This window comes from Corvus kubaryi, unplaced genomic scaffold (assembly GCF_017639235.1).
Source record: "Corvus kubaryi isolate FWS band 111438036 unplaced genomic scaffold, C.kubaryi_AGA036_p1.0 74, whole genome shotgun sequence".
Lineage (NCBI taxonomy): Eukaryota > Metazoa > Chordata > Aves > Passeriformes > Corvidae > Corvus > Corvus kubaryi.
The window spans coordinates 6,606,784-6,632,677 of NW_024582061.1; the positions used below are offsets into that span (position 1 = coordinate 6,606,784).

At 50.0% G+C, this 25,894-nt stretch overlaps 1 protein-coding gene and 1 long non-coding RNA gene across 3 annotated transcripts in view; one reads left to right on the plus strand and one right to left on the minus strand.

Moving 5' to 3' along the window:
- The first annotated feature begins 6,044 nt into the window (after window positions 1–6,044).
- Window positions 6,045–10,359, plus strand: LOC121675617. The gene is made up of 2 exons (XR_006020138.1): window positions 6,045–8,392; window positions 9,303–10,359. It is a non-coding gene; the product is annotated as an uncharacterized LOC121675617 (long non-coding RNA).
- Window positions 10,360–19,072: 8,713 nt separating this feature from the next.
- The window catches only part of SSPN (sarcospan), an 85,042-nt gene continuing 78,220 nt past the window's right edge, over window positions 19,073–25,894 (minus strand). For both annotated transcript variants that reach the window (XM_042051279.1, XM_042051278.1), the window contains exon 3: window positions 19,073–22,352. In XM_042051279.1, the coding sequence (XP_041907213.1) occupies window positions 21,987–22,352 (366 nt within the window). In that variant the 3' untranslated portion in view covers window positions 19,073–21,986. The remainder of the gene's footprint in view (window positions 22,353–25,894) is intronic.

Genomic DNA, 25,894 nt, shown 5'->3' on the forward strand with positions numbered 1-25,894 from the left:
CGAGTTGTTTGATGAAGCAACGGCTTCAGACAAAAAAAATTGTTTGCCTTGCCTCCTACTTCATGGCAAAATCTTTCCACCTCCTTTTTTACTGCCTGATCTCGTGCAAGGCCCTCTGCTGTGACCCTGCAGGTGAGTTGCCTCTTGGAGCTAGGACTGGTTTGTTCAAACCGGCCCAGGTCACAAAGCCATTGCCTGAGTCCTGCAGCCTCAGCAGGGCAGGATGGCTGAAGGGCACCCTGATGCACCTCGAGGCTGAGTGACACCTCCCAGGAGCACAGATGTCCCAGGTCAGGCTCAAACACAACTGCACACCGGCCTACCAGTGGTGAGAGGATGGCCATGGATTAACCCACTTGGTCCTGTGGGATGGCTTAAACTCCAGCTAAGATCCTCATCTTTTGGGAGTGGTGGCTAAATGAGCTAACCTCTGCTGGGAAATGTGCTGCTGCTCTTTGGTGACATCTCAGCTTACTCTGGTGGCACCATGGTGTTGGCAACCATCTGAAACCCAGAAATATTTCCTTTTAGGAGATGCCTCTTGATTTCCTCTTTCTGGTTGTGCAGCCATGGGCTGCAAATCCCCCAGGCCAGGCTGCTCTGGCTTCTGAGCATCCCCACAGTATGGGGAGTTATTACCACATTACTGAATTTTAATAATAATCTATTATATTTCAAACATATGAAATAAAGCATGGCATTGAACATCAAGCTGCCTGAATAAGGATTTTATGTTTTGGGTTTTTTTCAGGAAATCGCTGGACATCAATGGGCAGAGTGAGGGAGTCAGATGCTACAAAGAGAAGACAAGAGAGGGGGCCCAGATCCAGGCCCCCTCTCAGCCCTGCAGTGAGCAGTCCAGGACAGCTGGCACTAATTGGCACTTTCCTTGGCGGCAGATGAAGTGTGGAGGAGACAATGGGGCCTGGGCTGGTTCCTCGTGCCTGGAGGTGATCCCCAGCACTGAGACCAAAGCTCACTGAGAGCACAGTGAGGAGAAGCTGCAGCGCCTGCTCTGCTCAGAGCAGAAACCCCCAAGTTTCAAGTGTAAGTCCACGTGCACAGGATGTGCGCCCACCAGCAGGGCACATCACGGCAGGCCCACGGGCACAGGCGAAGAGACAGCAGGGCACGGAGCACCAGTGGCGTGGCAAAGCTTGTGGTCACGTTGGCTGGCCATGGGCAGCTGGTCAAACCCATGACTCCCACTGAAACCCTCAGGATCAGGCTTCCTGCAGTGTCCCATGCTGGGAGATCACAGCAGAAGGGTAAAGGGCTTATGAAAAGCTGTTGCTCTGTGCAGTTGTGGTGTTGCTTCATGCGGAGCTGGGCAGAAATGTAAAGCTGCGACACCTGGAACATGAACAGGCAGCTAGAAAGGACAGGCAAGAGCAGGAGAGTTATTCATAACAGAACATCACTTGGCAAGGAAGGATAAAGGAAATGTAACTTTTTTTAATAAATGGAGTTGTCATGTAAGTTCTGGATTGCATTATAAACAAGGATTTCTCTGTGTATGAGCAGTAATTCCATCAGTACCCCTTTTTTTTTGGTGAAAAGTATATTCATTATCTTAGACTTACCTATTGGCAGCTCAGAGGCACTGTTTCCTTTTGAACTTCACGAACAAATTCAAACCAGGGCAGGGGGGGAAGCCATCCCCACTTTCCAAAAAGTTCCCCATGGTCAAAAGTGCCCTGAGCTTAAGCTGCACTGAGGCTCCCAGCCAGCTGCAGCAGTGTCCCAGCAGCGTGACATCTGAACCCCGGTGTTTAGGATTACCACCCAGGTTCTCCAAAACTAACAATATTTTTTTAATTATTTCATGAAATGCAAGCCAAGTAAATGTGATGATGCTCTCCTTGTTTGTCCCTTGGAGTGAGAACACACAGTTGAGGCTTTGGTCCCTTCCCTCGTCCCTCAGCACAAACAGGAGAAGCAGCTGAAGGACTTGGAAGCAGCAAGGATGAAGTGGAGCTCTCGGGCAGTAACCAGAGCTGAGCTGAGGGAAAACAGCTGCGAGCTGGACACCAGCAGTGTCCAGTGCTGTCCTCAGGGAGCAATGGGAGGGGTGGTCCTTCACCTCAGGAGGTCCTCAGCCCTGCCAGTGCCGGGGTTTGTCCGCGTCCAGCACAGCCTGGTGTGGTTGTGCAGTTCAGCTGCAGCTGGAGAAAACACCCTCGTGGGGAGGAGGAGGTGGGGAAGGAGAGGTGCTCAGCAGCCCAGCAGGATAACGAGCTCACAGAATGCAGATGCACGTTTGTGCTGGAGCTCCCACACAGCCACAGCCGCTGGCAGCACCCAGACAGAGATGTGGAGTCATAGAATCATCGAATAATTCAGGCACCTTTAAAGGTCACCCAGCCCAACTGCCCTGCAATGAGCAGGGACATCTTCAACCAGAGCAGGTGCTCAGAGCCCCATCCAACCTGACCTTGAATGTTTCTGAGGGTGAGGCATCCACCACCTCTTCGGGCAGCCTATTCCCATGTGAAACACCCTCACTGTGAAATACTTCTTCCTTTTATCTAATCTAAGTTGACCCTCAGTTTCAAACCATTATCCCTCGTCCTATTGCTACAGGTCCTGCTAAAAGTCTGCCCCCATCTTTCTTATTAAGCCCCCTTTAAATACTGAAAAAGCAGCAATGAGGTCACCCCAAAGCCTTCTCTTCTCCAGGCTGAACAATCCCAGTTCCCTCAGCCTTTCCTCCCAGCAGAGCTGCTCCATCCCTCTGCTCCCCTTGGTGTCCCTGCTCTGGACTGGCTCCAGCAGCTCCCTGTCCTTCCTGTGCTGGGATCCCAGGGCTGGATGCAGCCCTGCAGGGAGGTCTCAGCAGAGCGGGGCAGAGGGGCAGAACCCCCCCACTCCCCTGCTGCCCACGGGGCTCTGGGCTCTGCCCAGCTCAGGGGGGTTCTGTCCCAGTGCACATTGCTGAGACAGCCCCAGAGGTGATGTCCAGCTTGCATTGGTTTACTCAGAGCTAGCTCCAGGGTGCAGAGAGGATTTTTGGCAATTCCATGACTGATGTTTGCCTCCAGGATACAGTCTAGCAGCAGGATCTGGCCTGGGCTACACTCAGCTTTACATTGGACCCCTCTGTACTGGTCTTGGCATCTCTGGGCATTTTCCTGTAATAATCCTGTCTATTCCATTGACTTAGACAGTAGTAATTGAACTTCAAATTTAATTACAGTATGGGAACAAACTGTCACTTGATTGAAGACACTTCTTGACTATTTATTGAAATAAATAATCCTACCTGATTTTGCAACTTGACATGAAGGGGCTAGACGTTGGGATATCTTTTATGGCTGTGTTTATATCCTTTCTGTCAGGTGCAGCACACCAATAAAATACCAAGCCCTGGCTTCCAAAATGCTCCCAGAGACTCTCCTTTCTCTAAACTTCCATTAGAGGTAGTTTAGAGAAAGAAGAGACCAAAGAGGGATTCTCTCTGATCCCTCACTTCAAGTCCTTCCCAGCTCCCACCCAGCTGGACCTGCTGCCAGGCTGCCCTCTTCCACTGAGACAGGGGACGCTGGGCAGGAAGGATTTGCTGTGGCTGCAGAGTCATGCCCTGGGCAAGAAATGCCTCAAATTAAAGGATCAATAGGATGAGGCAGGGGGTTTAACCATTGCTTTTACAGGGATATTTGGGCCTTCCAAACACGCATTGTGTCCACAAGCTCATCCTGGGAAGCTGAAGAGGCTGAAGATGCTCTTGAGGCTCAGCCTGTAGTTAAGGGAACTCTTTTGTTTCTCCAAAAAGTACTGAGCAGCATAATTTATTCCAGACCTGTTTGCCTGGAATTCCTCTGTGGGACCTTACCACCTCTAACACGTGATTCATTCCCTCCAGCCTTTACAGTTACCCTCTGTAGCCATCAATGTCTCAGGCATTTGGTTTTAGAACAATAGTTTTTAGAGAGCAATTCTTCCCTGCTGCAACTTGATGTCTGCCTCTGTGACTTCACAATCTGAAATCCATCCTTTGCCAGCTGTTCCAAGCCCAAAAAACCCCACACCTGGACCCACAGAAAGTTGAGCTCCAGGTTCAAAACACAAACCTGGTTCTCACCTGCCCGGGGGCTGAGCTACCTGAGACCACCTCAGACTTCAGAAAAACTTGAACTTCTGCCAAAATACATAATCAGTGCCTACTTATATTTTGCTGGAATTGTTTCCTACCAGAAATTCTGGGTTTATGAACAGAGACATACATTTTTAAAGCTGATGCTTATTTTATGATCCCAACCTAGTGATTTTTATTGTACCCACTTAATTATGGGTGAATCACACACCTTTGCTGATGCAACCTCACACCAAGTTCCTCACAGATATATCAGCTGTAGGTGTGTCAGAGAGAGAAAACCTTCTCTTGCTGGTACCTGAGCCTGAAGTGCAGTACATTTCAGCTCTCCTTCTTATGTTTCAGTGAATTCCACTCCCAGAATGGAAACGTGGGAGTCCTGGTTCCTGACTGCCACATTACAATGAGCAGAAAAGTTACGAGAGTGGGATGCACCCCCTGGGAGTGCCTCAGTGACCGTCACCCTGCTCCTGTCCACCAGAGCAAGGGGGTGTGTGAGCGAAGCTGTATCCATACAGGGGTGACCATGTGGTTCTGCCATCTCCTCTTCCTACAAACTCAAACATTACCTCAGATCCCAGTTTTCCTCCTGCTGTCCTCTTTGTTATTCCCTTTTAGGGTAAGTGTTCGAAGAACATTCCCTCTTGTCCTTCCAAGGGGTCAAACATTTTTAAGCTTTATGCAGGCAAAGTTTTCCTGTTGCATTCATGAACTGAGGCAAACAGACAAGCCTTATGAAGAAGGACCAGGATGGTTTCTGTCCCATTAAGTGAATTTATGAGAAACTCAGTACAGTTTTAGAAAAAAAAAGTGTTTGCTTAGATGATGGATGTCTGTTGAATATTAATCTTTTCTGGGTATATCGCACGCTTTCTTAAAGAAAGCCTAAATTATTCAGGAGTATTTGCATGCTGAGATAAGGCAAATTTACAGGCAGTACAAATCAGACTTTTGCATCCTAATATGAAAGAAAGGCAAGTCCCAAATTTGGCTTCTTAATACTTTATTGGCCTTCTCCTGCTAAGTAAAATAATTAAGCTGCTCATTGACATGCGACATACGTCATGCTGGAACAATGGCCACTTTAATCCTTATACACAGCATTGGCAAAATAACTGTGAGATGCCACAAATCCATGTTTTAGGTCATTCTTTTTATCCATGTGTGTTTTATGGGGTGGCAGTGACAGGATCGTCACCGGTGACAAACAGCAGGCATGCAGCAGCCTCTGCCCTGGGGAGGTGGCAGTCTCTGTGGGACAGGGTGGTGACCAGGGCTGCCCTGGGGATGTCCCCCACTTTGTCCCCCTCTGTCCAGGACAGTGCTGTCATCCCTCAGGCTGTGCTGGCCCCTGTCCCCACTGCCACCGCGGTGCTCGCAGGGAAGCGCCAGCCTTATTTATGTAACAGCTGCTGTTTTTAGGTGCTGTCACTCACACGTTCGCTGGAAAACATGGTACTTGAAGAGCTGCTACACTAGTACAGCATATGCCGGAGGCAAAACTATATATATATTAAAAAAAAAAAAATCCCTGTAAAAAAAGAATTAGAGCAGGATTATCACAGCATGTCAGCCTCCCATCCGCAGCCTGGCCAGTGCAGCGCCTCACCAGGGCCATGTTTTGGAAATGCTGCCTGGGTTGAAAGCCTTTGTGGATAGAATTGATTTTATTTTATTTCTCCGGTCAGGATCATGGGAGATGCTCTTAGGTGATCCAAATTCCTGCTTTTATTAGCAGCTCTAGGCTGGGCAGAGGATGAGATGGTGCTGGTGATATCATATGGAGGAAGGAGCTGGGACTGAGCAGTCAGGCAAAAGCAGCTCCTGTCAGGCTGGGGCTGAGGGCACCTTGCCTTCCTCTACTGCACTCCACCTACCTCAGGGTCACAGGTTTCTCCTCATGTCCAGTGCAGGGAAAAAATGCTCTCAGGTGTACATGCACACGTTTTAAATGTGTGTGATGCAGACTGAAATCCAGCACTGCCGATTCTGAATGGAGATATCCACAATGATTTCCATCAAAAGTCCTGTTCATGCAGTCGTAGACTGTGATGCCAAAACAGAGCTGCTGCTGGAAGATCCCCTCAGACCAAGGCAGTGTGTGACCTCCATGGATCAGAAGTCTTTCAGTGATGCAGGCTGATCATCAGAGCTCATGTTTCAGGTTCCCACTGCTTGTTCTCAAAAGCAGATCTCTGCTAGAATTTAAGGTTGTTTTAAAGCAACTACATCAATTTTCCTCTGTCCCCCAGTGTGTGGGTACCCTGTGCTTCCTGGATGACTGGAAACTTGCCCACTGGCTCCAGTGGACTTTGGGTTTGGCTCTCCCAGTCAACTGTCCTCCATGTCCTAACCAGCATCTCATGTTTCCCACCATTTCTTTTCCATCGCACACACATTTAATACACTTCCATGAGCAGCTGAGTGTGAAAGAAGGGAGAAACCTGAAAGCAATTAAGGAAATCAATTGAATAGAGTAGAATAGAACAGAGCAGAATATTTCACTTGGAAGGGACCTACAATGATCATCCAGTCCAACAGCCTGAACACATCAGGGCTGACCAAAGGTTGAGGCATGTTTTAAAGGGCATTGACCAAATACTTGTCAAACATACCTGGGGCATTGACCATCCCTTTAGGAAGTCTGCTCCAGTGTTCCCCCACCCTCTTGGTAGAGAAATGCTTCCTAATGTCTAGTCTAAATGTCCCCTGCACAGCTTTAAACCATTCCTGTGCGCGCCATCCCTGGACACCAGGGAGAAGAAATAATCAAGCCCTCTTGCAGGTGAGAAGAAGACAGATGGATGCTTGGTGGTCTCCTGTGTACCTGGGTGTTGGCCACATCTTCTCTCAGCTTTGCCAGCTGCAGGTCTCTGTGTGCACAGATGTGGGAGGAGAAGAGAAAGGGTGTCATGGATGGTACAAAATACCAAGGATCTGCCATATGTCCTGCTTTCTGCCTGGACCAGAGGGGCTAGGAGGGAACCCACCCAAGGAACCACTTCAGCTATTGCATGGAGCAACCAAGAAGCCATTACCTAGCCCCACACCTCTTCTTGTGCACTTCAGGCCCTTCTCAATGTGTCTGGCCAGGCTGGTGCAAATCAGAGCCTCTCCTCCGAGAGCAGTGCAGTGACCTGCAGCAGCTGTGAATTTGACACGGCGCGCCAGCTTGCAGCTCACCCAGCTGTGTTTGATTTACATCTGGAGCCACTTGGAAGCTCACGTCAGAGGAAGGAAGGGGCAGAAGCAGCGCGGGAGGGACGGCTTGAAAAATGCCCTCTGCTGGAAGGAGCCAAGCCCCATGGAAGGCAAACGGCTGGGAGAAGAGTCAGGCACTGATTTTCTCCCTCTTCCCTTGCCCTGACGATGCCAGACTTCCTGCAACTACTGATTATGATGATTACAGTGTTTCTGGTGTGTGTATGTGTTTGTGCACACGTGTGCAGTGGTTTCTTGCTAAACCCCGCTCGGTTGGACACTGCCAGATGGTACAAAAGCTTACCGGAATTTCATTTTCAAATAAACCACAGACTTGGATGAGCTAATGTTGTTCCACATAGAAAGCCACAAAATTCAACAAAGTGATGTTGTTTCAAGACGAGGACATGTCAAGCGAGGGAACCATCCGGTCGGCTCTAAAAGAGCTACACACTCCCCCTCATGATTTTGGAGGCTGTTTGTGTACAGATGCCGGGCATGCGGCACTGCAGCTCAGGTTAAACCTCTCCCCACAGCTGATGCCTGTGGAGCAGAGCCTTGGCAGAAGTGCTGCAGGAACCACATCTGCTCATAAGCCTTCCTGTTTTGTTTTAACCACTCCTGGAAGGCTGGCAGCCCCCGAGGATCTCTTTCTCCACAAGGACAGGTACACCAGCACTGCTGGGGGATGTGGCTCCACATAGATACCCTCACTGTCATCAGGTCCTGTGATACTCAGCTCCTCAAAGCCCAGAGGCTTGGGATGTCCTGGGAACCAAACTGGGACCAGTTGTCCATTTGATACGTAGTTCTCTGCTGTCACAGCTTTGCCAGGAGTGGTGGCTCTGGGTGGGGTGAGGACCAGTGACACCAAAGGATAAAGCAGCAAAAGGACTTCAGCACTGCAGTGGTTCCTACATCCAAAAGCACATCTCCAGAGCTCTTCTCTCCCTCCCGTACCTCCAGGGTGGGAGTCATGAAGCTGGCAGCAACAGAGGCTGAGCAGGGCAAGGATTCAAGTCAGCCACAAGAAGAGAGCCCCGCTCAAAGGCCCACCTCTCCCTGCACCACTGCCCCAAGCTGTCTGGCAGAACCCAGGTACGTAGTTTCTGTTCATTTAGTCCCAGACAGCCAATGCTGGCATGAATAGTGCTGTGATTTAATAACAAATTGGCAAAAACCTTCCCACCCCAGCGAGAGCCACCTCCAGCCTGTGGCCAGCGAATTAGGTCTTGGCCTGGCTTGAGGATGTGTGGCTGGGGAAAGTGAGCCCGGTGCTGGGGGCCAGAGGCCACAGCACAGCCTCCCACAGGATTCTGGCACAGGGCAAGCCTGCAAAAGGGCTTCAGTGTTGTGACAGAGAGAGTTTGCAGCTCCCAAGCTGGAAGACCCAAAAGCAACAGTGCTAAGAGGGGCCAGGTCTCTGACTCAGGAGAGGCAAATGGAGTCACCACCACTGTCCTGGGAGACTCAGCAGTGGTGGTGGCATTTTTCCATGTCCCAGCACTGCAAGAAGCACCTCCAGCCGCATTTGCCACAGTTAAGATTTAGTTTCCATTTTAAAAGGCTTTTACTGTTGATGTCCTGTTGTGGAGGGTTGAGCAAGCACTGGCTCAGCCTGATGGATGCTGCACCAGCCTGCCCTGCCTTGGGCTGAGGGTCTCTCTCTGCCTGCTTTTCATGCCTATTTTCAGCTGTTGCCATGCTGCCTATTTATTTCAGCCTGTTGTTTCCAGGGATGTGGCCTTCCTGCTCCTGAGGAAGCATCCAAACTTCAGCAGAGAGAGCAAAGAAATACAGTAAAGGCATTTTTTCCTCCTTAAACTCTCAAGCCTGCAGGATGGATTTTGTTTCAATTGCATCTTTATAAATAACTTTCTATTTCACACTCACCTGTTCATTTTCTGTCCTAGGTAGAATCAATATCACTGATAATTGTCTGTCAGAGCGTTTATACATCACTGGAAGGTGACTAACAAGGGAAAGTCTTTTATCTATATTTTTTCAGACCACTTTCAGTGAATTAACCAACGAGAGATGGCAGATTGATGTAGACTGGGTCCTAATTTTTACCCACAAATAAATGCTTTCTCAGAAGGAGAAGCAATCAGATCCCTCCTGGTAGCTCTGACAGCCCCAGCAGGATGGTCACCCCGTGGAGCTGTGACCTCTCTTCCTGAGCCATCCTGTCTGATGGACGTCTGTGATGCTCCAAGGCGACTGCTGCATCCCTAGCTGCCCCTCGGACTCCTGCTTGTGCCACCCCCACCAGCCCTGCTCTCAGCAACCTGTCTCCCCAAGGGTGTTCTTCTCCCCTCCTCATCCTTCAACCAGCATGAGTATTTTTCTGGATGAGCTTCTTATTTGGCCCCTAAACTATGTTTGCAAAGTTTTCTTTATCAGTCAAAGCAACTGTGATGGGACCTGCTGCTAGAAGGATGGATGAATTCCTCGGGTCAAAATGTGCATTTTACTGGTGAGCTGTCCTGTATCCCCTTTTATTTCTTCCACCTTCCTGTTGCACTGGTGCAAAACAACCCTGTGAGCTCCTTCTTAGCTAGAAGCAGCCAACTTATTCCTCATTTGTACAGCACCAAGTGCCCTGGAGCCACTACCCACTGTGTTTTTTATAGCACATGAGTTGCAGACATCTCAAATATTAACACACACAAACCCCTGGATAAATCCTTTTGCCGAAGCTTCTCCAAGCAGCTCCATGTGGTTGTCCAAAGGAGAGAAGGAGCCAAGATGCCCAGCTTGCTTTGGAGGCTGAAGAGCAGCAGCTAATGTTCAGCACCACGCAGCAGCCCTCCACTGCTCACCTGGAGGGCAGAGTAGTGCTGGTGGCCCATGGCCTCTCCCCAGGATGCTCAGGACAAGCCTTTTGCCCAGCCCTGTCCTGCTGGTGCCAGCCTGCCAGGACCCTCCATTTGCTCCATATTGCGTGGCCCTGGTGACAGATGGTCGCAACAAACGAGCTGCAGGTCACTCGTGTCCTCTGGCGTTCCTCGTGGGGAGCACAAGTGGTTGCATGATGCTCAGCAGCAAATAAATCATAAGAAATTAATCTACGAGGAATTTCTCCCACTCCCTTCTTTACAGAGTTACTGGGACCCTGTCCAACAAAATAACAACATTTTTGAAAGCAGAGGCAGTAATTTACAGTGGCGTGAATCAGAAACGCTGCCCCAAGCCCAGCGGGTTTGCCCCACATGATTCACGCGCTTGTTTGCAAACATGAACACCGTGCTCCCTGGCCAAAAGGTTTGCAGCCTGGGGAGGGAAAAGGCTGGGAGCAGGAGCACAGAGATGCCATGGCTCTCTGGGACCATGCTGGAGGTCAGTAGCAGAGCCGGGGTTGTGTTTCCCAGATTTGTGCTCTGCTGTTAGCACACATGGAATTGTGCTGCCAGCTTCCAAAGGACAGCTGGTGGTCCTGAGCTGTGACAGCCTGCTCAGGGTCTGGATCCCAGCAGGGGCATTTGTCAAGTCTGAGAGCTTGGTCCATGATGGGCAAAATCTTTACCTCTTTTTCCTCTCCTCTCTGCAAGTGTTTTGGGACTGGTTTTCCCATGTGAGCTTTGCCTCCTGTGGTGCTCAGAGCTACACAGGCCATTTACTCTGTGTGTGGAAGGGAATAATCACCATGGAAATGAGTAGCTATCAGCAGTGAATCTCCTAATCCCAGAGGATGAACTTCAGGCTCAATCCCAGAGAAGATGGTACTCCCATCAGCATCCAGTGGCATGGCTGAGTGCCAGCCTTCCCTGACCACGGTGCTGCTTGTGAGGGTACAAGAAGGGCATTTTGGATGGAGGCTGTAGGCTGTCTTGGAGAAGAAGAGGGTGAAGAACAACATTTCGACTTTTTCCCCCCTTTTCTTGTAGATTTTTTTCTTTTTTACTTGATCTAGTTTTCTACAATTATCACAGCATGCATGGCCCACTAAATAGGGAAAAACCCCACCAATTTCAAGCAGAAAGGCTGGAAGATTGGGGCCATCCTGCTCCTGGCAGATGACACGACTATGCTCAGGCATTCACTGGAACAGAAGGTGGGTTTGGGTGGTGCCTGTAGAGGCAGGGAGTGACATTTGGAGGAGAGCTGGATTCCATATGCTGGGGTGTAAGGCTTGGAGTTGTGCTGCCACAGCTTGCTCCAGAGGAGCCTGTGGGATGCTCTGTGCTGCTACCAGAGCCAGGGTGCCCAGAAGCCACACATTCCCACTGCTTGCACAATGTCCTGGGGGAAAGTTGCTTGGACCCCTTGGCCCCCAGGGTGCTGTTTTGCACAAGCACTCGTGCCCTTGTGCTGGAGGGGGGTGCCCACAGCCCTGTGGTGCCCCAGGGATGAGGAATGGCCGCTCCCAAGTACCACACACTCTGGTCACCCGGAGGCTGATCCCATGATTTAAGGCAGGAGGGGCTGATTCACTGCTCTCAGCACCCAGCACAGTGTGGGTGGTTTGGTTCTTAACTCCCCTTTGGGACACTGCCAGTGAGGGCATCCCCGGAAGGACAAGGTGCAGCTGATGGTGACAGGGGCTTGCAGGAGGATGACAGCTGCTGGGAAGGCAAGCAGAGCTCCTCCAGCCAGCCAGGATGCCCAGGTGCACAGGGAACTGCTGGGATGAAGCCCTGGCATGTTGCAGAGGGAAAACCTCTGCCAGCTGCCCCCATCACCTTCCACGGCCTTTGGCTGTCCCCGATAAAAATAGCCACTCGCCTCTGTGCTGTGCAGGCAGCAGGCAGCTGGGCACTGGGACTTTCTTTTTCAGCTGATTGCGTGGCATCTATTTTAGCAAGTAGCTGCTCTCAAGAGGTTTTGCTCATGGAAACACCTGCCCACTGCTGTGCTTGTCCCAGCCAGCCCCCAGGGCTCTGCAGGCAGCTGGTGCTCCCACTGTGTCCCTGTCCTGCAGGTCTCTTTTCTCCCCATGATGCCCGCATCCCTCAGTTGATCACTAAATTTGTCATGCCTCAAAACTGGGTCTCCCTACATCACTGCAGGAGATCAGCTGGACTCTCTGCCTTGTAGTGAGCATTTCAACCAAAACTTGTTACAGTAGGTTTTGGAAAAGGGACCCACATCTTCCTACCATCCCATGAAATGAACAGGTTCAAAAAAAAAGGTCCCAGGGTGGGTTTATGACTCGCTTCAACTGCATTGGAGCATTTATAATGTAGGTCCAGGAACTCCACAAAGGGGTCTCCAAGATGGAGCTGTGTTGCAAAGGGACATAACAACACACCCTCTCAGCCTGCTTCTTGTCTAAGGAAGCAGCAAAGGTGCTGTGGGCAAACTGGTTCTGGCTTGGGAATGGCTCATGTCCAGCCTCCTTACTCCACTGTGCCTTTGAGCTCCAGCCTGTGGCTCCACACAGCATCCCTTTTTCCAGGAACAAGTGCTGATCATGGGAATGCTGGAGCATGCACTTCGGTGGGGTTCTGTGCTGCACCACACAAGGCAAGCCCCTGATCAGCCCTCAGCATAGGTAGGGAAGGACATATGGGAGCTGGGGATCTCTGAGGCTTTCACTTTCAGACACAATCAGCTATTCTGGCTGCCTTCATTGTGGGTTCATCTCAGGGCAGCTTCAGCTGAGCTGGCTTTTAGGGGCTGTAGAGTTACCTCCTGCTCTGGAAGTCAAGGCCTTTGGAGGCTTCCCAGGTGAGAAAAAAGGGTGTGGGTTGCTCTGCCACTGCTGAGAAATGCAGCCCAGGAACGCAGCCGTGCGTGGTCCCCAGAGGCTCCCCACGCTGCAGCCGGCCTCATCCTGCCACTGCTGGCTCAGCAGCCTCCCCCTGAAACTGAGGGCTGCCAAGCTCCATGAGCAGGGACGGGACACAGTTCTTGTGTTGCAGCTCTATCCCTTGTGTCCCCTGTGGGAGGCATTCAGGGTTGGGGAGGGCTGGGATGGGTGGCTGCAGGATGGAACCTGGTGTAGGGAGGGCAGGGAATGAGCTGCACCGCTGCCGCCTCCTTTTCCTCCTGCCGTGTGCTGCAGGAAGCACCGAGGGGAGTCAAGTTCCTCCTCCTCCCACTCTCCTCAGGCCTGGAGTCTGTTTGGTGGGAAGAGTGAAAGGGGAGAGCAGACAAGTGCCTGTGGTACTTCCCATGGTCAGTAACTTTCTCATCCTTCTGAAGGACATCAGCCATCCCTTTCATGGAGCCAGCAGCCTCCCTGTGGACAGAGGTCCTGCCTCTCACGTAGCTGCATGAGCATTGCTCTCTCCCTGGCAGCCTGCCTGGGCATTGCCACAGCTCAGGGGTGGCCCTGAGTGCCGAGGGCATCAGCAGAGAGACCCTGTCCTAGCACACCCTCAGGTTTTTGGCATCCACAAACACCCTACAACCCCGTGCCACCCACCCATCGCCAGCCAATGTGCCACTTGCCCGAGACATGCCTGCCATAGCTGGTCTGCGCCCTTTGCCTCTGAAAACAAAGCTGTGGGTGACAATGGGAAGCAGTGAGGTGGAGGGAAGGAGTGCAGGGCTCCAGCTTGACTCTCCGTGTGTCTCGCTGGCCGGGCGAGCTGTTTGCTTGTGCTGCTGCAGCCAGCCCTGGGATGGTGCAAACCAGCGGCTGCCAATTGACGTCAGAGGAGTGCCAGTGGTTTGTGCGAGCTGAGGGACTGCTTCTACTCAAGGTGGGTTTCCAACACCACATAGAAATGCTTAAATCCCCCTGCTTCCCCTCCCTCTGCTCCAGGAAACAAGTGCCTTATTTCATTCATTGGCTGGTTTGGTTATGGCGTGAATCCTGCCCATATTTTGGCTACTCGGTTGTTTGCTGAGGACCAAGCAGCCCAGATAATGCTAGCAAAGAGCAGGGGAGTGAAAAAAGACGGGGGAAACAGGGTGAAGCCAAGTTTGATCTCCTCTGCCTCAGTTTGTGCCACATGTTTCCAGACAGGACTAAAGCCATGTATTTTTTTCTTTTCACATTGCCTGCGATGTTTTTGAGGCTTGTGAAAGAGTGGGATGCTGAGTTCCTGCCATCCTTCTTCTCTTCCCCTCCAAATCACTGCGTGTTCCATGCAATGTGTCTGGGCCAAGGCAGTTTGTTTGAACTTGCTGCATTTACCCTTGACTGCTCAAGTTTTCCTTTAGCCACTTTATTTTTATTTTGTGTTGCACTTTTTAGCTACAACCCCTCTGTTTCTCACTTGCCTCTGGATGGATTTGACAGTGACAGTGTCAGTACATTTTCCCTAAGTACCAGACTAACATCTTTAACCACAACATATCTTTCCAAACCTGGAGTGATTCCTACAGGGAGTGCTTGGAGGAGTCAATGCCTTGACTTCCACGGGCATTGGGTCAGGCCTGCTCTCTCGGATCACTCCGTACGTGTTGCTGCCAACCCACGGGGCCGGACCCTTTAAGATTGTCCAAAACAAACATGCTCCGGGTGAGATCAGTGCACAGACCATCACGTGAAAAGCTCTGTGATAACAACTGACCACGTGTTTGCTTTCATATGGCATTGATTCTTGTTTCCCTGATTATTTTTAGTCTTTGAGGTTGTCCCTTAATCAACCTGCTTTCTTTAATGGCTGGTGTTGCCCTTAGTGTGCTGCAGCAGGGCTAATGAGGCTTGGGAATGGGAAATGTGAGTTAGTTTCTCATCCATTTCAGTGGACTTGAATCAGATCCTTATACAGCCACTGAAAGAAAAACCCCATCAAATTCCCTATCAGTCCCAATCAACATGTTCCTGTTAGTGGGAAAAGCCTTACAGGAAGATGCATCATGCTCAGACAAAGACAAATCAAATCTTTATTCCTCTTCTACTCTACCTGCTGTCTCCCTCCAGGGGTGAGGATCTGTAGTCCCGAAGCTGTCTGGGGATGAGGAGTGGAGCAAGCCTGGCACTGAGCCCCAGCTGGAGTGAACATTTCAAAGGGGGTCAGCTTCCCTCAGGGATGAGGGTGAGCCTTCACACCCCATGGTCCTGCAAGCCCTGCAAGCCTCTCTTGCTCAGTGCAACACCTGAGCACAGAGGGGTCCCTGGTTGTTGTCTGCAGGTCCTGAATTTTCCCATTCAGGTGTAATTTGGTGGCATTAAGACCAAGGCCTACTGTTCCCAAAGTGCAGTAGCCACACTTGCCACTTGGGCTAATGAAATCCACTTGTTGCCTACTAGCAGGCAATTATGCTGTGGAATTTTCAGGCACTGGATCTCTGTAATTTTTTATAATTTGCTGTAAGCAACAGCATAATCAGTGGCTGGAGAACTCAGGAGAAGTCTCAGGAAGCAGTTTGCAAATTGTCCCTCCCCTGCCCTGCCTAAGCAGGGCCAGCTCACACAGAGCCCACAGACCCGGTGCCCTTTGTGGGGTTAGGGGAGGATGTTCCAGGAAAGTCCTGTCTCACTGGAAAATGGAGAAGCAAAAGAAGCACTGAAACCTGGGTGGAGTGACTGAGAAAAGTTTTATTAGAAGTAAAGTGGAGATGCAGCTCCTGTTAATTCAGAAGCACAGAATTTTGCCAGCTGAGATCCTACAATTTCCTTCTGTACACAAGAAAAAAAAGCTGAATCTGCAAACTGTAGCCTTACCAGAATATATACAGATATATGAGTACAGCCCATAAACTGCCCTTCCCCATCCCTCCCCTCTCCCAGTCAGGTTACAAAATTTCCTTCCTTTAGTGACAGCAAAGAATCCTGGCTGCCTGGATCCCCACCTGAGACAGTCTGGAAGAATTGGACAAGCCACAAAAATACACTAATTTTCACATTCCTAACCTAACAACACTTTGGATCTTGAAAACCCGAAGTGCCTGATTTCTGGGGATTTATTTTCTGCACGTTTTCACTGTTTCTCAGTGCGTTGGCAGGTTTGGGCAGCAAAACGGGGTGGGAGGATTTTGTATTTCCTCTTGGGTCCCCTCATGTGTGTGCTGCTCTCCTGCCTGGATTCACAAGGTGGAAGGGAAAGTGTAAGTGTCTATTTTCTTCCCTTTTCAGTGTGATTGTTCCCTAAACTATCCCACCAAATCCCTGGTGACCAGTAGTGTTAGTATAAATGGGGACGGCTGCAGGGCTTGGTTGACTCGGGCACGTTATGGATCTGGGACACTGGCTTCCTCTGCCCTCCCTGTGTCAGCTCTGGCAGCTGTGGAACTGGAAGAAAATGTCCCAAAGAAGACATGAGGGTGGTTTCCACACACCTCTGCATGTGTGCAGCTCTGGCTCCAGCAGTGATGCTCCCAGCCAGCCTCACGGAGGACAGATCAGGGAAAGGCTTCCTCTCACCATAGCTTCATTGGAAAAGAAATTCCACATTGAAGTGAGGAGAAATCCCTCTTCAGTCAGCTTTGGGCTAATTAAAAATAGTTCTCCTTACACAGCTATGAGAGTGAAATGGGGTTAAAACCCTGTCTTGCTCAAATATTTCATTTCTAGGACAATCAGGGCTCATAAAGCTGAGGGCTGCCTTAATCAGAATCACTCTCTGTATCTCCTGTAACTTGAGGTCAGCCCAGCACTCATCAGTCATAATCCATCTAATTGAAGGAGAGAGAGGCAGGTACTCAAATCACCCTCTGCAGCTTATTCTCTCCTCTCAGACTGGGCTGCTGCTCATATTTGGTGGCTGACTCTCAGATGTCTGTGCCAGGCAGGGATACCTCGGTGCACTTGGGTGAAGCTCCAATGTAAAGATGGCTTTGTGGAGTATTGAGGTAACAAATTAAATAGGTATTGCCCATAACTTCTTTAAAAAGAAAGCAAAAAGAAATTGACAGCTCCCCCCCAAGAAGTTTGAAGTTTAGATGAGGCTTTCAACTGTTTGCTTGGACAAAGGCATGGAGACCAGGTACCAAAACCAAAAGAAAAATGTACCCCAGCCTCTGGAGATGCAATCACTGTTTATGATATTTGGCTACAGAGGCAATTTAGAAGAGGATAAATGCTACTGAGTAGTGATTACTGGAGGCAGCCATTTAGCAGAAAGCAAAAATCCCTGGGGAGGAGGAACTGCAGAGACCTGAGATGAGCTACTCCCAAAATTCACCTTCTTGGAGCCCTTGCTACAGGTGCTGCAGCCACTCAGAAATGAACTGGGGACGGTGTTGCTGGCTGAGGGCACAGCACTGCCTGACGTGACACAGGACAGGGCTTCCCTACGCCTCAGAACAGCTCGGCCCTGCCTTGGGATTTATGTTACAGACTGACAAGGAGCAGAGATCCTGCACTGCAGCCGTGGGGAGCAGTGGGTCCCCGGTGCCTGCTGTGCCCGCTGCCTTAAGGAGGCCTCGAGCTTCGCACCCGGGACTGAGCTGCTGTTGTTCCTCTGCACCTCCCTCGAATCCCCCTAAGCCAACACCCTTTGCTAAGACCGAAAAACATTTTCCAGACGCAAGCATGTGTACGTGTGTGGGTGGGTGGGGTGCAGGGGACTATGAAAATTTCAAGGCGAGGTATGACATCCTGGCTTTCTAAATATAGAGGACCTGAGCTGCGGCTTCTCTCACACACTAGCAGCGTGCTTTCTCTTTCGAAAGGCCCCCAGAGCAAATATTGCACTGGCTGGGAGCGTGAAAAGAGAAAAGAAAAAAAATCAGAAAAAAATCAGTCCTGCGAGTTGATTGCAGCTCCCGGCGTTCTTGCACGGAGTTGTTTTTTAGGCAAAGCTCCAAGCGGTGCCCACGCAGAGGCGGCTGGGCCAGCGAGGCGCAGATGGCCGTCACATGAAGGCTGGTGGCAGCCCCAGCGTGGGGCCAGGGCCTGGCGGTGCTTCCCCTTCGCCCACCAGCCCCTGGCCTTCCAGTGGCAGCAGGGGAAGGAGAGGGGCACAAACCCTGGTGGGGCTGAGAATGTGACATTTTGGCTCCCCGTGAGGCGCTGCATCTCGGTTCCCTTTTCGCTGCTGTTATTGTTGCTTCGGTATTTGCATAGCACGACATCAAAATGCCTCCGAGCCAGAGGATAGTGGTGGCTGCTGCTTCTCCTTTTAAAAAGCCAAGCAGTTATCCATGCAACACCATCACTCCCTGCGTGCCTCCTCGGGGTGGAGGAGCAGGCGTGACACCAGGGGGTTATGGCCTTTGGAAAAGTTCTGCAGAACTGAATTTAATCAAGACTGATGATCTCTAAGCCAAGCTATAAAATCCAGCGGAGAGTTATATCCCAGTAATAGACCCTATTAGAGGGTCTAACACAGTCTATAGAAAGGATCTCCTCTCTATTAAATTCTCTAGGGCTTGAGTTCTCATTTACACAAAGGGCCCTTTTAGCTGTGTAAAATGGCCATAAAGTAGGTGTAAAGATGATTGATGCAGTCTTTACAACCCCTTTACACTGGGAAAACAGTGTAAAGTGGCCAGGGTGCAAATGAGAATCACACCTGGGTTTGTGAGAGTAAATTACATCGAGCCCTTCGCAAATTCTGTGTGTCTATAGCGGTTTAATCCTACCCTTTTCTGTGGAATTCACCCAGAAGATAAATTTCCCAGGCTTATAGAAAAATTACTTTCTTCTTCAACACCTCTGTCCTTTCCAAGCCTTTTAGTCCCAGTCTTTCTCCTGGTGCAGTCCACGTGGACTCTGACACTGGGAAAAAGCTGGGAGGTGTCTGGATATGCTGTGGTAGGTGAAAATCCTTTAATTAATACTTTCCAAAACTCTTAATCCAAGCAAAGTACACATTGTAAAACCATACCCAGGGGGAAACCAGTTCCTAAACCTTCTGTGTCTGTTTCTCCATCTCTCATGTTTCGATTTTATGCTCTTGAGGTATATGAAAAGGAAATAAAGAAGTTCATCTTTGCTAGATCAAAATGCTCCATATTTATTCATTAAGCATTTAAACCACCAACAGAATATATGATGAATATTGCTTTCTTCCAGAGCAAAGGGTTAAGCTGCATTGTGCTGATTAGCAAACCGGATTCGTGGCTGGAAGTGGAGAGTGAGCTGATATGGAGGTGCACAGCTTGTTAAGTGGAGCAGGCTCTGTTATCCAGACCTCCCTTCTCCTCCCTGCCGACACGCCGAAGGCATTTACAGCAGCTCTGTGATCATCCCCGCTGCATCTGCCGTGCTCCAGAGCAGCCCCAGCAAATCTCAGCCCAGGGGTGAGCAGGCAGAGGCCAGGCACCGCCAGCCCAGCCCCATCCGACAGCCTCTGGGAGCCCAGCACTTGGGAGCTGATGGGAGACAGGGAGTGAAAACATGTGGGTGAGGCAGAGGTCAGAGGATTATGGAGACAAAGGGCAGCTCTGGTGGAAATGCCGCTGGGCCAGGGTTGGAGTGCTGCACACCAAGCTGTCCTCTGAACAACAGGCACATTTGGGATGGGCAGGGGGGGAACATGCCCTGCTCTGCCAGCAGAGCCTTCCTCTTGTTGTGCCAGCTATCAGTGCAGTGGTGAGGGTGGGAGGAGACCCCAAAGCTCAGCTGTCATTCAGGCTCCCTTTGATCCCTTTCCTGCTTCTTGTTATCTTCTGTGTGGAGAGAGGATCCCACAGTTTTGGCTGGAGGGAGGGCCAGGTGCACTGAGGGCCGTGCAGGTAGGAGGAAGGTACATCCTCTGCCCTGAGCTTTCACAGAGAGCACGGCTGGAGGCGTGTGTGGGATGGGGGACAAACCTGTGTACACCACAGGGGACAGGCACCCCTGTGTGCCCATCTCCAGGCAGGATGGCCCTGGCACAGGTCTGTGAGTGCTGCTGGCAGAGTGTTCCACCAGAGCTGTGGGAGATGGGTCGGTTCCTGCCAGATCCCACATGGATGGCCCCAAGGATGAGTCTGACAGCACCAGCAGGCCCTCCCGCTCCTCTCCTGTCTCAGCTTGCCACAGCAGTGCCTGGGAGGCCAGCTGAGGTCTTTGGATGGGTGGTGACACGGGCACCATTGCAAATGTGCCCTGCAGCCAGGCTTATGAGCGGTTGTTACTTTTAGGTGCAATAAAAAAGGCCATTCGGAAGCAGATCTCAAAACCCCTCATCTTCTGCAGCTCCTCGCTTTGTGGCTTGGCAGAGAGCACCTTGGTGATGCTATGTCTACTCCAGAGGCACTTTCCATGACTAAAACTACAGCCCATACATCCAGCAGTGTTCTAGGTGGGCCACAGGAGACGTTGCTACACTGTGATCTTCTGACCCTGGAGGCTTGATGGTCTAACCCCTGGATGATGTGTGATCACCACATGGAAGGCAGTTTTTTGGTAGGATTAGAGCTCCTTAGACAACTAGGTTTTTGCTGGACTGAGTTTTTGACTTCCTGGTGGCTCTTTTTGCTGCAGAAAGTTGTTTTTTCCTTTTTTCTTTGAAGCATTATATAAATTTCATTTGCTTCCTCCTAGCTAATGATTATGGCACAATTTTTCTGGCATGTGATTGCTCCACCCCACCTCAGAGACATCCCTGTTCTGGCTGGGATCGGGAAATCCCTCGTCATGGCAGGGTGTGAGCACCAGCTGCCTTGCTTTTGCACAGATACAGATCAGGAGGCAGTGCACAATGCTGCCAGTTAGGAATTGCTCCTAAATTTAGATGTCCATGCTGTGCAAGTGGAAATGGCAGTTCAAGGGACAAATCAACATAGTTGTCTTGGTATAAGGCTACTAAGATGTAAAGCACTTCTAGAGCTTCCCTTTCAGGGTGAAAAAGCACTGCTTGAATATACTTTTTTCCATGCTCATTAAGAAATCATTATTCTGTTGCCCTCATCATTATCAAAGGTGTCTTTGGGAGACTGGCAGTCTCTTCTTGCTTCCCTCCCTCCACCCCATTTTAAAAACATTCATTGTTGCAGGGATATATCTTTCAGGGCTGTTGGCCCAACTCCACTGCTGGTGTGTAAGGCTGATTGTCTTCAGAGGAGTTACACCAAAAATGCATTTGGCCTTTTGTGCTTGGAGTATAATTGGTGGAACTGGCTAAAATCTGGGTTTGTCAGCCTGCAATTAGAGCAGTATGGACATAGTTTTCAACATGACTAGTGATTTAGGGTCCCTCCACTTTGGGAGTGCAACTCAAGGTTCCTTAAACTGATCTTTTCTCCCAAACTTCAGAAATCTGCCTGGAGTCTCAAGCAGGGCCCACCAAAGTACCTCCAGTGAACTCACTCATACCTGTTTATTAGTAATTGGGTTAGGTAGCCTATATCATTAATCACTCTGAAAAGTTATATGTATATTTTATATGGCAGCCATCAATATATTCACTTTGGTGTTGGTCTCCATCTGTATTGGGAGAGGTCTTGACCTCCCTCATTACTTTCCTGAATGTTAAATTCCCATCAGGTTAGTGTGGACTACACCCAGAGCTCCAAGATACGATATATTCCCGAAGCATGTTCCTGTAGATATAATTAAGCAGTTGGGACCAGATCCTTATCTGGTAGAAATTGGCATAGCTTCTCTGAAGGCAAGAGGGAAATGGACCCTATTTTGTAATGCCTGTAGCTCTGCAGATGAGTTCCCAGTGATTTTATCTGTGGCTATTAAAGATCCTCTTTGGGGAGCATCTGTACAGCTGCATCTTTAGGACTCTGTGACCTCTAGCTAATCTCACAAGAGGCCTTTTCTCAAGAGCAGCCGTACGAAATGCTCTTAAAATGATTGAAAACCAGATTCATTAAAGCCGTGTGAGCGTTTTTCCTCGTCAAAAACCTTCCAAGCGCCCATCCCTCCATGGTGCCTGTGTCCATCCCTGGCCACAACCCCCTGCCAGCCCAGACCCTACACTTGCTGCGTGTGGCCTTCGGCGGCCGTGAGAGGCTGGAAGCGAACGCCCACGTAGAAGACCTGGTATCGGTGCTTCCACACCACGAAGCACGTCAGGAGGCACACCAGGGCTGCCACCAGGTTGAGAGCCATCTGCAGAAGGAGGTACAGGCTGAGCATGCTGGTCAGGCTGCCACAGTCAGCCGCGTCCTGGTACACAAAGGTCCGGCTGAGGGGGTCTTCAGTGTCCAGTTTGCACTGGCAGGACTCCAGGATGGTGCCACAGGTGAACTTTGTCAGCTGCAAGTAATGGTGTGCAGCAAAAGCCACTGCCAAAACACAGGCAACCAGAGCCAGGGCACTCAGGAGAAAATACAGCAGCTGAAAGAAAGGAAAAAAAGCCAAAACCTAAACCTCCTTTTTCCAGCTGCATAGAGACTGAGGAACACGCAGGGAATGCATGCATGTGTACTTTGCACGGATTGCTTACCCTCAACGTACTACCTGGAGATGGGGTGCTTCAACAGCTGCAAGGCTCCTTATGATGGCAAGTTCAGCAAGTCATCTCAAGAACTTGCCTTTCATGGTTTTATATGAGTACTGCCTTGCAATTTTGAGGCCTGGTGAGAGCACCAAGAAATTGGTGTGTCTATACATCAAGAAGCTTTATAGAGAGGGAGGGAGCATTTTCCTCTCCAGTTGTACCTGCATTGGCAGGACTCACGGTCATCAGCTGAGACAAATGAGTGCCTCGAAGCAGAGCTGAGTAGTCTGAGCCTCGGGCTGCCATCTCACCCCAGGCTGTGCTGAGCTGTAGGTGTTTTTGAGACTTTGCTCATGTGTTATTCCCGGCTCTCGGTTTGCATGCCCAAACAAATCTGATTTATACTTGCAAATCAGGCAGTGGGGTGGCTGATCTCCCGCTTGTGGCTTTGTGGGTGCAGCCAGGCTGTTTGCTTCCCAGGCCCCACTGTGGAATGGGAATGCAGATCTCCACCAAAAAGTGTGTGCTGTGCTCAGTCTGCTCCCAAAACCTGTCCCATAAACATGGGGAAGTCTTTCACAGGTGTGAAAGAGCAGCAAGCACCTTTCTTTTCCCAGTGCTACAGTGTGAGAAGGACGAGGGTCTGCTCATCACCTCCACTGCTCCTCACAACAGTGGCAGCTTAAAAATAGCATGGCTTTTATCAAGGGTAGCTCTGCAGAGTCCACCTCCACAAACACATGGAAACTGGCAGCAAGTCAGAGCCTTTGACACTCTGGGATGCACCTGAGAGCTTTGGATACCAGCACATATGCACTTCCCTTTGCTTTTGATAGGTGGAACTGGCAGGTGCTGCGCTGCATACAAAATATGTGTGAATGTATATTAAAATCATGTTCTGTGTTTAGGCAAAATTGCATTTTTTTGGTTCTGTTCAGCACCATAAAAACATTTATTTTCCTTGGCATCTTATCTGTCAGACACGTGGCATGGTTGGGAATCTGTTATTTTAAACAGCAGCTTCTCTCTCTCTCTCTCTTAACCTCAATACTGCAAGCAAAATATCAATATAAAAGCATTTTTTATGACCTTGAAACTCCAAGTATGTATGTCCTGATAAAATTCACACTCCTGGTGTATTTGTCTTATATCTACAGTGTGAATCAATCTTCTGTTTGGTTGCCAGCTTGAAAAAAAAAGATATTTGGGATTATTGCAGGTCTTGAAGCACTATATACATTTCCCCCCTCATGTCACCAAATTCTTACCAAAAGATCTTAGAGACTTGGCTACTATTAAATTTAATGACTTCTCCTGCAGCCTTAAACCAAATGCTTCAAAATGAGGGTGGCTCTTATTAAATGCAATTACTTTGTCCCTGCAGCTTTCAAGGGAAGGGTCCATGGGAAAGGTGAAACCGGAAAATGGGGCCACGTCCTCATATAAAGCACACAGAAGATGGAGTGCTGCTGACTGATGGACCCCCTCCAAACCAAGATGTGGTAATTCATAAGCCAATGGCATTGTTTTAAAAGATGGTGCAAATGTGTTTGATGGGGAAAAAGAAAATGGACAAATGTTGGCTGTTCTGTGATGTAGAAGTCCTGGTGGAAGTCCCTGGATTCAGCCCAGCAGAAGACAGAATCAGGCCTCCCTAACAGATGAGATACTAAGCCAAGACTACACCATGTGCCTGATTCTCCCTTGGCAGATATTCTATTTAGCTGCCAACTTCTATCCAAAGTCAGGCCACAACAGCATGAAATCCATGGCCTAATCCATGCTCCAGGTACAGTTAGGGAGAATTTGTCTATTGTGTTCCTACAGGGAAGGAAATCTCAGAATCTGAATACACAGGCAGCTCTTATGGTAATCCTTGGAGGCGAAGGCAGATGCATGGGGTACACAGGGCAATTTTCTAAAAGCTTATTATTCCCACAAGATGTTTGCAGAGGAATCTCTCTGCGAGCTGCTGGAAATGAACACGTTTCCAAATGTCAAAGGTGAGGCAAATGCAAGCACTGCCTCTGAGGGAGCACGAGACAGTGAGTGCTGAGATCCCATCAGCAGATTAATCACATGCCAGACCTGGAGGCAACTTCAGCATCACAAATACAACTGCGTGGTGGGCTCTGCCCAGGAACCAGGACTTGCTGCTGGAAAACTGTTTTTTAACAGCTTCAGAGAGATAGGCACTGCAATTGCTGCTTAAATGGAAGGAGAAAAGGGAAGTGGGGAGAGACAGTGTGCAGTGAGGTCAGAGCATGGCAGCTCATCCTCCTTTGTGTTCCTCATATGAGGAAGAGACATTTTAGCAATATTTACTGGCAATACTTTTCCTCTGCGACTAAATTAAAATAAATAACAGGAAGATGGATTAAGTTCCTCATGGAAAAGGCTCCTCATAGTTATCAGAGGTGAAAGCAGAGGGGTTTGCAGAGGTGGGTCAGGAGACCCTTTCTGAGGGCAGTGGTGGCTCAGGCACGAGCCCCTGCAGGGAAGAGGAACCATGGTGTGTCACAGCGTGGGCTGGGCGTGTGGGAGCAGAGGGTGTCGCTACCCTGGGGGTGCCCTGGGGAGGACCACAGTGAGTGATCTGTCAAATGGCAGCACACAGCCCAGGGAGTCCACAGGATGGCTCAAGGTTTTCCTGTGTGGCACTCGCTGTTGCTGTTCCCCCTGAAGGGCACAGCCGCCCTCCCTCTGGGTGGTCTCCCTTTCTCAGGGACACATGGCGTGCTGTGGGTACCCACAGCAGTCTCGGGAAGGGACTTCTGCCGAAAGCAGTTCTCACACCTCCTTCTTTAACAGGATCCAAGGCTCATGCAACTGCGAAATGAAAGAAGCAGCTGCTGAGAGGGATGAAGGCAGAGAGGACTGCACAGGTCTCCTCCTGTCTTCCATGCCAAGGGAGTCACCCGCAGTGGTCAGAGGGTCACCTTGGGGGTTGACCCAAATCCCCCAGGCCTCTGTGTGTGTGTGTGTAGTCCTCCGGTCACAGTGATCCTTGGGTTGTGCAAGGGAACTTGGAGTGCTTAATGCAGGGAAGCTCAGCCAAGATTTTGCTGTAGGATGATGCGTGGCTGGTGGGAACCAGCCACCAGGGTGAGGGCTGGACCTGGGCCAGGGATCCAGACCCCGCAAGGACAGTCGGAGCAGATTGGGCTGAACCCAACTGCAGTGTTTGATGAAGCATCGGGCCCTCAAGGAGAAAAGAACAACCCACTGAACAATCTGTCTCAGGACTGTAATCTTGCATCCTCAGCCTTGTCGTAGCTAATGCTCGTTTTTAGTTCAGAGACAGCCTTTAACTGAAATTCGAAGATTTAAGAAGTGATACTGGAGATGTAGATGAGTCCTATGTGATCAAAGCCCTGGAGGAGAGTTTTAGCTCCTATGTTGTTAAAAGAGGTACAAGCCCTGCAGCCAGATGCCATTT